Genomic DNA, 15207 nt, shown 5'->3' on the forward strand with positions numbered 1-15207 from the left:
CGTGTATTTTACATTTTGGAATTTTTTTTCGATAATATTTCGTTATATAAATGAGAAATCCTCTTTAAGCGAGGGTGAGTTTTGTAATTGAGTTGGAAGGCCCAACTTGGTACCCAATTTTTTCTATGATTTTTTTAAAAAATTTACTAAAAATATACACAGGTAGAAAATCTAACAAAACTATAAGTGAAATCTTTTCAACTATTTTTTTTAAAATAATATATCGCTTAAAAAAAAATCCAAAAATTATTAGACGTCGGCTAACTTCAGTATCATTGTAATTTTCGTATAGGGTCAAAAAAAATATTGATTTTATTTGGAACAGTTTAATATCTATAAATAGTAAAATTAAATAAATGTAGATACAAAATACATATGAATTTGAATATATATCTGACAATTGGCAATTTTAAAAATCTTAAGATAAATAAATAAATTGTAAATAGGATAAAAATTAAAAAATTTGTATAGATTTTGAAAATCAGTACGCGAATTTTTTTAAATTTCATTATTTTAAATAAATTAATTTATTTCTTTAAAATTTATAAATTGTCTCATATCTCCTACATCACACTCATCATTGATCATTATATTAAAAACAATTTCTTATTTATTTCTCTGTTTAGAAAATCGCAGATTCTCATAAATTTCCATAGAGATTTTATAGAATGAATGAGTTCTATGAGAAGTGCTACAGTTAAGTATAGGTCCTTACACATACAGCTATAAGAATCTATCGGATTTTTTAAGCAGGGTGGAGTTTTATTTTTTTCTGTGCTTACATCTCTTTCTTTTTTGAGTTACGTAGTGCGCATTTTCCGACAAGACACCATTAAAATTATCGAGCCATAACAATAACATAGAGACCAAATAATAACGCACTCATTGGTATGTGCGAGCTTTACTAAAATATACAGTAACAGTCTTGTGTGTGTGTGTTTTTTTTTTTTTTTTTTTTTTTTATTGCATTATAACACGTTTTATGTTACAGATTTGGGTAAAAATTTGAATTTTTTTAATTGTATTCCAAGTATTTGATGCAATGGAAAATCTTCAAATTCATCCTAGGATACAAGGACGAAAAATCATGTATGAGTGGAAAATAGATCAGTTTTTTTCAAAAATACAATTTTCTAGAGACTACAATACAGACTACAGTGCAATCCAATCACAAGTTTTTTCATCTAATAATGGATCTGGTTTAAGTTCATGGTATTTAAAAATAGACCTTAATAATAAGCAGACGTCCTTCGAATCGTTATCAATAAATTTAGTATATTTGGGTGGTGGTCATCAAAAGTTAAGAGCAAAATTTTTGATATGTATTATTGATAATGAAAAAAATCAACAGTTTCAACAAAAGGGAGCTAAAATTTTTAAAAACGGTGAAAAGATTAGAATTCCAATGTTTGTTCTTATCAGTGAACTATTGAACGATAGAAATAAATTAGTACCTAATGATACATTAACGGTATCCCTCAAACTTACTGAATTTATTGTACATTCTGACGCTAATCAACCCTTCACTCAACTTCGATTACAAAAATCGAAACAAATTGTCGGCGATTCGGCAGCTCTTTTTCATAGTAAAGAAGGCAGTGATATTATTCTAGTTGTTGGTGATAAGAAAATTCCAGCTCACAAAAGCTTACTAATGAATCGAAATAATGTATTCCGTGCAATGTTGATACGTCACCAGAAAAACAACGGAAATGATGTAGTAAATATCCCTGATATGAATCCTGATATCCTTGAAAAACTATTAGAATTCATTTATACGGACAATGTGACTAATCTTGATGAAGTTGCTGAACGTTTATTTGGAGCAGCAGATAAATATCAGATACCAGCTCTTAAAAAGTTATGTGAAGAATCGCTTTGTAAAAACATAACTGTTGAAAATGCCGTTCAATATCTTGTTTTACTTGACCGTCATAATGCTGACGAATTTTTTTTGAATTATATAGTAGATTTCATTGTTATCAATTCAAAGATAATTACCCAAACTGAAGAATATAAAGCATTGCTCAACACTAATCCAACGTTATTGGTAACTGTATTGACAAAAATTTGCAATAACAATTAAAAAAATCAAGTACGCGTTTAAATTTCTTAAAATTTTAATCAAATATAGTCATAAATTAAAAAATGATTATTTAAATTCTTTTATTTCAGATCAACATCTTGGTAATTTAATACCAAAACAGAAACTGGGCACTTTTTAATCCCTTATCAGTTATAATCAATAATTTTGATCTTAATTTAAATCTTATCTTACTTTTTTATAATTACTCTCATTTTAATAATATTATTGTCAACGATTATATCAATTATACTTATGAATTAATTACCACTTGCTAGTTCATGTTTATAAAAGCGTATATTATAAAAAAAAAAATGATTATCTTGTATTTTTAATTTTTCAATAAATACTCAAACATAAAAAATAAATCATAACTACGGATAAATTTGAATAAAGAACAAGTTCCTCCATTTTTTAAATTTTTGCTTATGATGGATGTGAAACAAAACAAAAACTAGACCTCGTGTTACATAAATATCAATTGATTCACATACGCTAGCATAAATGGATTCAAACGATATTGTTTCCGAACAATCAATAAAGTTTGTAGTTTCATTAAATTAATAACTGAAAATTATAAAGAAAAAATTTGAAAACAATTGCACCTATATAATTTTTTTAACTTCCTGCACGTGCACATTTTTAGTTTTTATTTTTTTTGTGATTGATTTTTTATGAACTGATTTGTTTAGAAGAAAATCCAAAAATTGTTAATTGCCTGTTAACTTCAAGGTTCTATAATCAGTACGCACATTGAGTTCAATTTCATTATTTTAATTATTTAATTTAGTTATTGAAGATTTTTGAATTTTCTCATATCTTTTATACTCACACTTATTATTAATCATGATATTTTAAAAACAATTTCTTATTAATTAGCATTTTATTTACTAGTGTTTATATCTTACTTTTGAGTTACGTAGTAAGAATTTTCCGGCAAGTCGCCATGAATAAAACTATCAAAGTCATAGATAATAGGATAGAAGAAGCATTCATTCATTTCTTCTTGCGAAGATCAGTGATACGTCAACAGTCAATGTTATACTTTCACGCATTGCATTCTAATACGTTTTATATTGTCTATTAAAGTGAAGAATAAAAGTTTTCCTTAATTGAATTCAAATAATTCGACGAAATGGAATATTTACAAGTTGTACAAAACCATTCTATGATGGAAGAACGCAAAATTATATATGAATGGAAAGTAGATAATTTTTTTTCAATTATGCGATTTGCCATGAGCAACAAAGAGGACAGTACAATCCAATCACCAGTATTTTCAACTATTAATAATTCCAATGATAGTTCATGGTATTTAACACTGAAATTAACACAAATAGCTCAACAGGGCGAATGGTTTGCAATAGCTTTGACATATTGTGGTGGACATCAAACGTTAAGAGCTAGATATTCGATAAGTTTTATTGATGATGAAGGAAACAAACAATTAGAGCGAATAGGAACCAAAATTTTCGTAAAAGATGTAGGATATGTTATTCGGCCGTCTTATCCAGTAAGTGAACTACTTAAAGAAGCAAGAAGAATAGTACCTGATGAAGCATGTACTGTATTCCTTGAACTTACTGAATTTATCGTACGTTCTTACGCTAGTCCACCCATTACTCAACTTCGATTAAAAAAATCGAAAGAGATACTCGACGACTTGCCAGCTCTTTTTCATAGTAAAGATTACAGTGATATTATTCTAGTTGTTGGTGATAAGAGAATTCCAGCTCACAAAGCTTTATTAATTAATCGAAATAATGTATTTCGTAGAATGTTGACATTTCACCAGAAAAACAACAGAAATAATATAGTAAATGTTCCTGATATGGATCCTGATATCCTTGAAAAACTATTAGAATTCATTTATACGGACAATGTGACTAGTCTTGATGAAGTTGCTGAAAGTTTATATGAAGTAGCAGATAAATATCAGATACCTGCTCTTAAAAAGTTATGTGAAGAATCGCTTTGTAAAAACATAACTGTTGAAAATGCCGTTCAATATCTTGTTTTACTTAATCGTTATAATGCTAACGGAATTTTTTTGAATTATATAGCAGATTTTATTGCAATCAATTCAAAGATAATTACCGAAACTGAGGAATATAAAGAATTACTGAACACTGATCCAGTATTATTGATGACTGTATTAACAAAAATTTCCAATATTAAATAGAAAAAAGGTTCGTTCAAATTTCTTAGAGTTTTTATCGAATGTTATCAAATCATAAGTTAAAAAATAATTATGAAAATTTTCTTTCCAGATCAATGTCTTGGCAATTCAATACTGCAGCATAATCAAGATGTTTTTAAATTTATTGTTATCAGTTATAATCCTTATCTTGGATCTTATTTAAATCTTTTTACTTTTTTTTATCATTACTTTCATTTTAGTAATATTATTTACAATAGTTATTATATCAATTATATAAATGGACTCAATATTTCTGCTAATTTGTTGCTGTCAAAGTATATTTTGTAAATCAAAACAAATTATTATTTTGTATTCTTAATCTTTTAATAAATACAAAAACATCAATAACAAGTTATTACTCTTGATTAATTTTAGTTAAAGACAAGTTCAAATTTTATTGTAAATAATATTCTTTGAAGGATATAGTTATATCAATCAATGGTTGATAAATGTCACCGTTTGAAAGATACTTTTTTATGAAGATTTCAGTTTCTTTCCTAAACAATTAATTTATTGTTAACCCTTTAACTTTTGAATTGCGAAATTCGAAAATCATTAAATAACATATTTTGATTAAAAAAGAAATAAAAAAAATGATTTACACGAAGGTTCCATTGAGATCTTGCGATTAGGCTGATAGTTTTGCTGAAAAAGTAAAAAAACATCAGAAATCCATTGCAAATTTGAATTTAAGCCCTCATAATTTCTAAACGATTAGATTTATCAAAAATTTATAATAGACCTTTATCTACAACATTCAATTCTCTACAATATAATGTTATGATCATTTCAATTTATCAATACGTTAACAAGTTATAAAATTTCAAATTTCAAAAAAAATTTTTCCCATGTTATTTAAACGAGAAATATTATTGAAGCGCAGTCTAATATCTATATTTAGTAAATATAGATATTTAAATACATATGAGTGTGAATGTAGCTGAGGTTAGCTATTTTTTTAATTTTAGATAAAATGAATAAATTGTGAGTAGAAAAAAAATTAAAATATGCGTATTCAGACAAAGTGCAAGATTCGTGCGCGCGTTTTTTTAAATTTCATTATTTTAATTAATTAATTAATTTATTTCTTTAAAATTTACAAATTGTCTTATATATGCTACATTCCTACTTATTATTTAATCATTATATTTTAAAAACAATTTCTTATTTATTTGCGTTTTATTTTGTTCTGTGTTTATATATATCACTTTTGAGTTACGTAGTACACGTTTGCCACCAAGACGACGTTAAAATTGTCAAGTCACAACGAATAACATGCGGAGATAAAAGAATAACGCATTCATTTGTATCTGTGGGATATACTAAAATACACTAACAGTCTTGTTTTACGTTTGCACATTGCATTATAATACGTTTTATATCATAGATTTGAATAAAGAATTGAATTATTTTTATTTGTATTAAAATTATTTGATACAATGGAAGATTTTCGAATCGTAAAAATTAATTCTACGTTTGAAGAACGGAAAATCATTTATGAATGGAAAATAAACCAGTTTCTTTCAATAAAACGATTTTACAATATAATCCAATCACCAGTTTTTTCAACTAATAATGTACCTGATGACAGTTCATGGTATTTAAAAATAAACTTTAGTAAGACACTCATGCCTGATGAACCATTATCAATAATTTTAAGATATTGTGGTGGTTATCAACCATTACAAACCAAATATTCGATATGTATTATTGATGATGAAAACAACAAACAATCCCAATAAGAGGGAACTAAAATTCTTAAAAATGGTGAAGAAATTACATTTTCATCGTTTATTAATGTGGTTACTCTATTGAACGAAAGAAATAAATTATTGCCTAATAATACATTAACAATATCCCTCAAACTTACTGAATATATTGTACATTCTAACATTAGTCAACCCATCACTCGATTTCGATTGAAAAAATCTGAAGAAATTGTCGACGATTTGGAAAATTGTTTTGATAGTAAGAAAGGCAGTGATATCCCATATAACAATCTTTTTCGATTCTTGAACAAGTCTACTCTCAAGATCGATAAGTGCTAGTGCCTCTTTCTACGTATGTGCCTTGCTACAGATACTTGTGACCAGATTTAAATTGCAAGCCTTACACAAGAAATTTGTGACAGATTATTATTAGATATAACTCAGTTCTGAAGAAAAATTATAGTTAAAACTAGTTGCGCATGGCTTGCTGAAGGCCTGCTCAGGCTCAAAATGGTCCTTGAGCCTTGAGCAGATCTTGAGCAAACCCTGCGTAAGTACCTACTATAAGTTACTGGTGCAAGAAATGCGTCAGACACCTTCATTACACATGTTAAAGTTATCTTTAATCTTCTTGCGTACGATACTATGAGCAAGTCATACACAAATCTTGACGTAGGTTTCTCGATACCTTGCGAAAGACACATACGTAGAAAAAGACACTAAAAGCTAGGAATCTTGCTCAAGATACTTACTCCAAAATCTTACTCTAACATATGTTACTAGGTATTGCTCTAGTTGTTGGTGATAAGAAAATTCGAGCTCACAGAAATTTGCTGATGAGTCGAAGCCCTGTATTTTGTGCAATGATTATACAACAGCTGAAAAAAAATAGAAAATATGAAATGAACATTTCTGATATGGATCCTGATATATGTGAGAAACTAGTAGAATTTATTCATACGGACAATGTGACTAATCTTGATGAAGTTGCTGAACGTTTATTTGAAGCGGCAGATAAATATCAGATACCAACTCTTAAAAATTTATGCGAAGAATCATTCCGTAAGAACGTGAATGTTGAAAATGCCGTTCAATATCTTGTTTTACTTGACCGTCATTATGCTAATAAAGAATGTTTGAATTATATAATAGATTTTATTGTAATCAATTCAAAAATAATTACCGAAACTGAAGAGTTTAAAGCATTACTCAACACTTCAGATCAACATCAACAGTCAGATCAACATCTTGGTAATTCAATACCAAAACAGAAACTGGACATTTTCTGATATATTGTTATCAATTATAATCCATAATTTTGACCTTAATTTAAATCTTGTTTTAACTTTTTTATAAATACTCTCATCTTAATAATATTATTGACAATCAATTATATCAATTATACTTATGAATTAATTACCACCTGCTAGTTCATGCTCATAAAAGCGTATTCTTAAAAAAAATGGTTATCTTGTATCCTTAATTTTTTAATAAATACTCATACATAAAAAATAAATCATAACTACAGTTAAATTTAAATAGAGAACAAGTTCCTTGATATTTTCATTTTTTCTTATGATGGATGTAAAAGAAAACAAAAACTGATCCCCGTGTTATTTAAATATCGATTGATTTACATATGTTAGCATAAATAGATTCAAATTTTATTGTTAACGAGCACTCAATATAGTGCATAGTTTCATCAAATTAATAACAAAAAATGTTTAAAAAAATCGCGCCAACAGTTTTTTTAATTTTCTGCACGTGTATATTTTTAGTTTTTATTTTTCACTGTTGATTTGTTGAAAAAAAAAATCCGGAAATTGTTAATTATCTGTTAACTTCAGGATCCTATAATCAGTATGCGCATTTTTTAAATTCCATTATGTATTTTCTCATATCTTTTACATTCCCACTAATCATTAACAATAATATCTCACAAACAATTTCTTATTTATTAGCATTTTATTTTTACTAGTGTTTATATCCTACTTTTGAGTTACGTAGTAAGAATTTTCTGGCAAGTCGCCATGAATAAAACTATCAAAGTCATAGATAATAAGATAGAAGAAGCATTCATTCATTTCTTCTCGTAAGATCAGTGATACGTCAACAGTCATTGTTATACTTTCACGCATTGCATTCTAATACGTTTTATATTGTCTATTTAAGTGAAGAATTAAAGTTTTTTCTATTTTTATTCAAACAATTTGACGAAATGGAAAATTTACAAGTTGTACAAACTCATTCTATAACTGAAGAACGAAAAATTATATACGAATGGAAAGTAGATCACTTTTTTTCAATTATGCGATTTGCCTTGAGCAACAAAGAGAACAGTACAATCCAATCACCAGTTTTTTCAACTATTAATAATTCCGACGATAGTTCGTGGTATTTAACACTGCAATTAACGCATGCACCTCAACAGGGCGAATGGTTTGCAACAGCTTTGACATATTGTGGTGGACATCAAACGTTAAGAGCTAGATATTCGATAAGTTTTATTGATGATGCAGGAAACAAACAATTGGAAGAAATAGGAACTAAAATTTTCCAAAAAAATGTAGGACATATTATTCGGAAGTCTCGTCCAATGAGTGAACTACTTAAAGAAGCAAGTAAAATAGTACCTGATGAAACATTAACTGTATCCCTTGAACTTACTGAATTTATCGTACGCTCTTACGTTAATCCACCCATTACTAAACTTCGATTAAAAAGATCGCATCAAATTGTCGACGATTTGCCAGCTATTTTTCATAGTAAAGAAGGCAGTGATATTATTTTAGTTGTTGGTCATAAGAAAATTCCAGCACACAAGGCTTTACTAATGAATCGAAATAATGTATTTCGCGCAATGCTGACATCTGACACGCAAAGCACCAAAAATAATGTAATAAATATTTTTGATATGGATTCTGAAATCCTTGAAAAACTATTAGAATTCATTTATACGGACAATGTGACTAATCTTGATGGAGTTGCTGAACGTTTATATGAAGTAGCAGATAAATATCAGATACCTGCTCTTAAAAAGTTATGCGAAGAATCACTTTGTAAAAACATAACTGTTGGAAATGCCGTTAAATATCTTGTTTTACTCAATCGTTATAACGCTAACAGAAAATTTTTGAATTATATAGCAGATTTCATTGCAATCAATTCAAAAATAATCAGCGAAACTGAAGAATATAAAGCATTACTAAACACTAATCCAGCATTATTGTTGGCTGTATTAACAAAAATTTCCAATATTAAATAGAAAAAAAGGTTCGTTTAAATTTCTTAGAGTTTTTATCAAACGTTATCAAATCATAAGTTAAAAAATAATTATGAAAATTTTTTTTCCAGATCAACATCTTAGCAATTCAATACTGCATCATAATCAAGATGTTTTTAAATTTATTGTTATCAGTCATAATCCTTATCTTGGATCTTATTTAAATCTTTTTACTTTTTTTTATCATTAGTTTCATTTTAGTAATATTATTTACAATAGTTATTATATCAATTATATAAATGGACTCAATATTTCTGCTAATTTGTTGCTGTCAAAGTATATTTTGTAAATCAAAACAAATTATTATTTTGTATTCTTAATCTTTTAATAAATACACAAATATCAAAAATAAATTATTCCTCTGGATTAATTTTAGTTAAAGACAAATTCAAATTTAATTGTTGATAATATTTACTTAAGGACATAGTTTAATCAAATTGATAAGTCTCTAGCTTAATATAATATACACAAAATATCTGATGTCATCACCGTAAGAAGTGATAGAGCTAAAGCAGCCATTTATACACGTAGTCATAAATATCGAAACAAATCATGGTTTTCTATCTCATCTTCAATCTTACTTCATAATTTCATAAATTTTATATTTTTGGTAGAAAAAGAAACATAAGAGAAGAATAAAAAGATTCCCTTGAAAATTGAAACAAATTATTTCTTAAATTGTTTCTATGTCAACTGTCAAATGATAATTCAAATGTCATTATCAATTATAAGTTTATTCAGTTTTAAAATTTTCAGTTTATAGAAACTGTATCGGTAGACATAAACATGAGTTTTAATATCAAATTTTATTCAAATTAATGGTTTGAGTTCTGGAAATTACTAAAATTCTTTAAATTAATTTTATAACTTTCATTGATTTGACCTGATACCCGATCAGGGAATTAATACTTGATTATCCCGTATTTGTATATCCATATTCAGTAAATAAAAATTTAGTAAATATAGATATACAAATTTATGAATGACCGTGTATTATGTCTCTTAACTTACCAACTATTTATAGTAATTTATTTTTTTTCTGTTTTAAATATTTAGTCTAAGAAAAATTCCAAGTCGTTTGTATTTGCCGCTATTATATTGTATGACATCATCACCTCCAAAGCAGTTGATGAGCTCACAATATACAAATGAATCACCTGACAATTTTTTTTATCTACAAGTTGGAACATTAAAAATTTTTTCGCATTTAAATATTAATAATTACAACTTACATTATTGCCATACTCAAAATATAAACTAGTGCTAGAAATAAAAATATTAATTTGAAATAAACTAAGTTAAAATGAATTGTTGAAGTAATTATTTGAAAAATGGAAGTCACAGGTTATTCAAAAATCCAAAAGTACGAGATTACATTCAAGTGGGAAATAGATTGTCTGCTTCAGTTCATCGAATCTGCTGACTATGATAAAAGTGATAGAACTCTTGAATCTCCACAATTTTCAACCGGAGCTAGTTTCAAAGACACCTGGTTCGTAGATGTAAGAGTTGACTCCAGTAAACTTTCAAAAATAAAAGGATGGCTGTCAGTTAATTTGAACTTGTTCAGTTGTGAATTACCTGAAGTGAGAGCAGAGTTTCTGGTGTCAATTTTAAATAATAAAAATGAGAAAACTTTTATCCAACAGTCATGTAGCAGAAATTTTAAAAATTATCAAGATTGGGGAATCGCACACTTTATTAAAATAAATGAATTATTTGAAAACAAAGATAATTATTTTTCAAACAATTCTACTTTGATCCTGTGCGTCGAACTTGCAGTTCATGATAACTATGTACACATTACAAGTGAAATTCCATCAGCAACTTCCGAGCATTCGATTACTGATGATTTAATAAAACTATTTGATAGTAAAATTGGTAGCGATATTATTCTAGTTGCAGGTAATAAACAAATCAGAGCTCACAAGGCTTTCCTGATGATAAGAAGTCCAGTCTTCTGCGCAATGTTTACTCACAAGTTGCAAGAAAACAAAGAAAGTAAAGTTACGATCCCTGATGTTGGACCAGAAACATTAGAAAAAATGCTGGAATTTATTTATACGGATCGAGTTACTGATCTTGAGCAGATTGCTCTGCACTTATTGGAAGCAGCTGATAAGTATCAGTTACAAAAACTCAAAGAATTATGTGAAAAATCTTTGTGCCAGTCAATATCTGTTGATAATGCAATCAAATATCTCGAAGTAGCAGATCTTCAAAGTACAGAAGACTTTTATCAATATGTTCTTCGTTTTGTAGCAATTAATGCATCAAAAATCGTAAAAACCGAAGATTATAAAGCATTGGAGAGAGATGATCCAGCTTTGATCTCAATGATATTAACAAAAATATGCAGCATTTAAAAAAAGGTATTTTTTAAACAGTAATTATTTTTAAATACAAAAAAAAGTGCCAGTTTATTGTGTAATAAATATCTTTCTTGTATATTTTATTCTAGGTCAATGTATGAATACTATAGCACATGAAGTTTGATTTTTTACATATACATATATATATAATAGTTCTGATAATTTATTATTAATGAAAATGAATTTGAAACGTTTTTTTATTTTTGAAAATTTTTATTTAAAGAATATAATTATTAATATTATATTACTGCTAAGGTCAACTGTGATTTAAATTTATTCATATTTAAGAAAGAATATTATAGTCAAAAAAGTTATTTTTCGTATGTGTAATTTTTAAATCGATTAGTTAATAAAAAATTAGATGATACTGAAATTAGCTGACGTTTGATAATTTTTGGATTTATTTAAAAACTGTAAATTACAAAAAAAAAATATTTCTTTACAAATATTAAATTACAGCAGTAATTTTTTCAATTTTATAAATGTGCATATTTTTATTTTTATTTTTTTTAAAAATGGTTGAAAAAAAAATCCGAAAATTGACAATGGTCTTGTAACTTCGGAACATGAGATTGTATTGTAACTCACAAGTGTTAATTTTTTTAATTTTTGAATAAATAAATAAAATGTAAGTTGAATAAAAATTTAAAAATGCGTATTGAGTTCAATGAAAGACCATTACGCGCATTTTTTTAAACTTTATTATTTTAATTAATTTATTTATTTATTCAAAATTTATAAATTGTCTCATGTCTGCTACTTTCAGTACCATTTTTTAAATAAATCAAATAATAAAAAATTGATCATCTTAATAAATAATTATTTATGGTCAAGTGTCAATTGTTAAAAAAATTATTAATTATTAATATATTTATTTATCATATTTAAAAAAAAATATCTAATACTAGTATGGAAGTTAATCAAAAGGTAGCGTTACCGCGGATCAAAATGTTGGACCTGCCATATTGAATTAAAAAAAAAAATGTAAAAAACAAAAGAATCATTAATTACATGTTACATATTACTTAATTGTTCTGGGTCCATTGTTAATTAGTTAAGTATTTGTCATTGATAATATCAGCAAAGTATTAAATAATTAATTCTAATAAAAAAAAATTAAAAGTAGACAAATTTAATATAAAAATTTTTGTCTTTTTTGAAATTTCGTGGTTGGAAATAAAAATGGAAACCGCTTATTCTACAACAGAAAAGCATAATATCCTTTACGAATGGAAAATAAATGAGTTTGTATCATTTCTTGAATCTTATAAAAACTGTCGAGATTATGGAGAACTCAATTCACCAAAATTTTCAACTGGCTCTAAAATGAATGACAGCTGGTATCTGCAATTGCAACTTGAAAGAGACGAACAAACGAAGAACAAGAAAAAATGGATATCGATATTTTTAAATTTGTTTAGTGAAACAAATACTAAAACAAGAACACACTGTGTGTTCTTCATTATGGATATAAAAAAAGAGAAGAAATATTTGAATGAATTCAATACGATCTTCGGGATTGAAAAGTGCTGGGGTTACTCGAAGTTCATCGAAATCGAAGAATTATTGAAAAGTAAAAGTGAGTTGCTGCCATCAGATACACTGACCCTTTGTCTTGGTCTTACAGTATACGATGACTATACATCAGTTGTCAGTAAAGTTCCATTGGAAGAAACAAATTGCAAAATTACTGATTGCATCAAAGATCTTTTTACCACGAAAATGGCGAGTGATATTGTTCTAGTTGTTGATAACAGAAAATTTCTAGCACACAAAGCAATTTTGATGGCTCGTAGTGCCGTATTTTTCGCAATGTTTTCAAATGCTATGAAAGAACAAAAGGAAAATGAAGTTAATATACCAGATATGAATCCAGATATTTTTGAAAAAATGCTTGAGTTTATGTATACGGATGAAATAACTGATATTGACGATAATGATATTGTAGATCTGTTAGATGCTGCTGAAAAATATCAACTGCCATCACTGAAAGAATTATGCGAGCGATTACTTATTCAGTCATTAAATATTGATAATGCCATTAAATTTATGGCTGTAGGTGATCGTTATCACACTGAACTTTTGTTGGAATATGCAGCGGAATTTATTGCCATTAATATTTCGGCGGTTTCAAAAACTATCGAGTATGAAGAATTGAAAAAATCTAATTTACAAGTTTTCTTAATGATAATTAAAAAATTTGAGACTGTTAGTCAGAATAGTTGGCTAGTAAATTAGCGTCGATGTTCTAAATCGCAGCTAAAAAGTCTGGTGCAATTTGCTGTCAATAATTAAACTAAATAACTATTTTCGTATTATAGTATGTGATAATTAAATTTAAATTTAAAGTTCTCGAGAATATTTTGATGGATCACCATTCTGAGTTTTTTTTTGTTATTTTTATGTAAATTCAGAAGCTTAGAGAAGAAAGAGAAGAAGCGAATAAAATTATTATGGATATGAATCATGAAAAATAAAACGTTATCAGCTGGAGTTACTGATAACAATAAAAAAATATCAATTAGAATTATTAAAACATAAGACTTATAATTAATGATAAGAGTCAAGTTACAAAAATTGGAGGCAAAATTACGAGTGTAAATGTAGAAAATAGACAAATTTTAAATTATAAATAAATAGAGAAAATAATTTAGAAAGTAATATTTTTAAAAAATGCACTAATTAATCTAAAATTTTTTTTAATACGCATTTTTTTAAAATTGTTTTTTTATTAATTATTGACTATTTATTAATAATTGTAAATTTGTTTAATGTCTGCTACAGTCACACTTATGACAAAATTTACTTGGAAAGTTATAAGTAGTTATGTAATTGGCCTGAAAAAAAAATTTATTAAAAAAAAATTGATTACTTATCATTTATTTAAAATAAAATTACATTATATATAATTTATTAAAATTTATAAGTTTAATTAAAATTTTGTTGTGATTTTTATACAATAAATATATCCGTAGTATTATTCATTTGTAATAAATAATTTATTCATTATAAGTTATAATATATATGTTTATTGTTTTCGTTGGATAAATACATAATTTTAATTGTTGATTGAGATATTTAATAAAAAAAATTTTTCTACATACATTTTTATTTTTATTTTAATATGTAATTATGTTATAGAATAAAAAATTGCTATTGTTACCAATAGAGTGTAAATATTTAAGAAAAGTCTGATATTATCTTTCAGTAGTGAACCATTTCGTTTTTTTAAATTTCATTTTTGTAATGAATTTATTTAAATGAAAACATTTTGGATATTTTTATAGGATAGTAATTTACATAATAATCATTATTAATTGTTAACACACTTAATTATTCATATGATTAACTAATGTCTAACAGTTAACATTAACTATTAAGAATTAGTTTTTTTTTAAGCCGCGAATAATATTTTTTATACCGATAATTACAATTTTGTTTAAATCTTGAAGATTATCTTCTTTTAAAAATATATACAAACAAATTTAAAACTACTTCGTGTACTTGATAAAACAGGCGCTAAATTTGAATGAAACTTTACGCAAGCGCGCGATAAATAT

The 15207-nt window shown here is 26.5% G+C and overlaps 5 protein-coding genes across 8 annotated transcripts; all 5 read left to right on the forward strand.

Annotated features, from left to right (window-relative positions):
• Nucleotides 1–697: 697 nt before the first annotated feature.
• Nucleotides 698–2361, forward strand: LOC103577240 (speckle-type POZ protein). 3 transcript variants are annotated; one of them, XM_008557807.2, is made up of 3 exons: nucleotides 698–888; nucleotides 992–2095; nucleotides 2176–2361. In XM_008557807.2, exon 2 carries the CDS (start codon nucleotides 1043–1045, stop codon nucleotides 2084–2086), a length of 1044 nt encoding a protein of 347 aa, XP_008556029.1. In that variant the 5' UTR covers nucleotides 698–888; nucleotides 992–1042; the 3' UTR covers nucleotides 2087–2095; nucleotides 2176–2361. The 3 variants fall into 3 exon arrangements, with proteins under 3 accessions (XP_008556029.1, XP_008556030.1, XP_053596947.1); XM_008557808.2 differs by having other exon boundaries at nucleotides 878–927; XM_053740972.1 differs by having other exon boundaries at nucleotides 880–931.
• Nucleotides 2362–3032: 671 nt separating this feature from the next.
• On the forward strand, nucleotides 3033–4575 carry LOC103577239 (speckle-type POZ protein). The gene is made up of 2 exons (XM_008557806.3): nucleotides 3033–4272; nucleotides 4354–4575. Exon 1 carries the CDS (start codon nucleotides 3219–3221, stop codon nucleotides 4263–4265), a length of 1047 nt encoding a protein of 348 aa, XP_008556028.1. The 5' UTR covers nucleotides 3033–3218; the 3' UTR covers nucleotides 4266–4272; nucleotides 4354–4575.
• Nucleotides 4576–6765: 2190 nt separating this feature from the next.
• Nucleotides 6766–7281, forward strand: LOC103577255 (speckle-type POZ protein B-like). Its single transcript, XM_008557827.1, has one exon. The coding sequence runs from the start codon at nucleotides 6766–6768 to the stop codon at nucleotides 7279–7281; it is 516 nt and encodes a 171-aa protein (XP_008556049.1).
• A 682-nt stretch (nucleotides 7282–7963) lies between these two features.
• On the forward strand, nucleotides 7964–9579 carry LOC103577238 (TD and POZ domain-containing protein 1). Its single transcript, XM_008557805.3, has 2 exons — nucleotides 7964–9265; nucleotides 9347–9579. The coding sequence occupies exon 1, from the start codon at nucleotides 8211–8213 to the stop codon at nucleotides 9255–9257; it is 1047 nt and encodes a 348-aa protein (XP_008556027.1). The 5' UTR covers nucleotides 7964–8210; the 3' UTR covers nucleotides 9258–9265; nucleotides 9347–9579.
• Nucleotides 9580–10275: 696 nt separating this feature from the next.
• Nucleotides 10276–14680, forward strand: LOC103577236 (speckle-type POZ protein B). Of its 2 annotated transcripts, none has more exons than XM_053740500.1 (2): nucleotides 10276–11647; nucleotides 11737–14680. In XM_053740500.1, the coding sequence occupies exon 1, from the start codon at nucleotides 10607–10609 to the stop codon at nucleotides 11639–11641; it is 1035 nt and encodes a 344-aa protein (XP_053596475.1). In that variant the 5' UTR covers nucleotides 10276–10606; the 3' UTR covers nucleotides 11642–11647; nucleotides 11737–14680. The 2 variants fall into 2 exon arrangements, with proteins under 2 accessions (XP_053596475.1, XP_008556025.2); XM_008557803.2 differs by having other exon boundaries at nucleotides 11737–14679.
• Nucleotides 14681–15207: the final 527 nt, after the last annotated feature.

Source organism: Microplitis demolitor, chromosome 7 (genome assembly GCF_026212275.2).
Source record: "Microplitis demolitor isolate Queensland-Clemson2020A chromosome 7, iyMicDemo2.1a, whole genome shotgun sequence".
Taxonomy (NCBI): Eukaryota; Metazoa; Arthropoda; class Insecta; order Hymenoptera; family Braconidae; genus Microplitis; species Microplitis demolitor.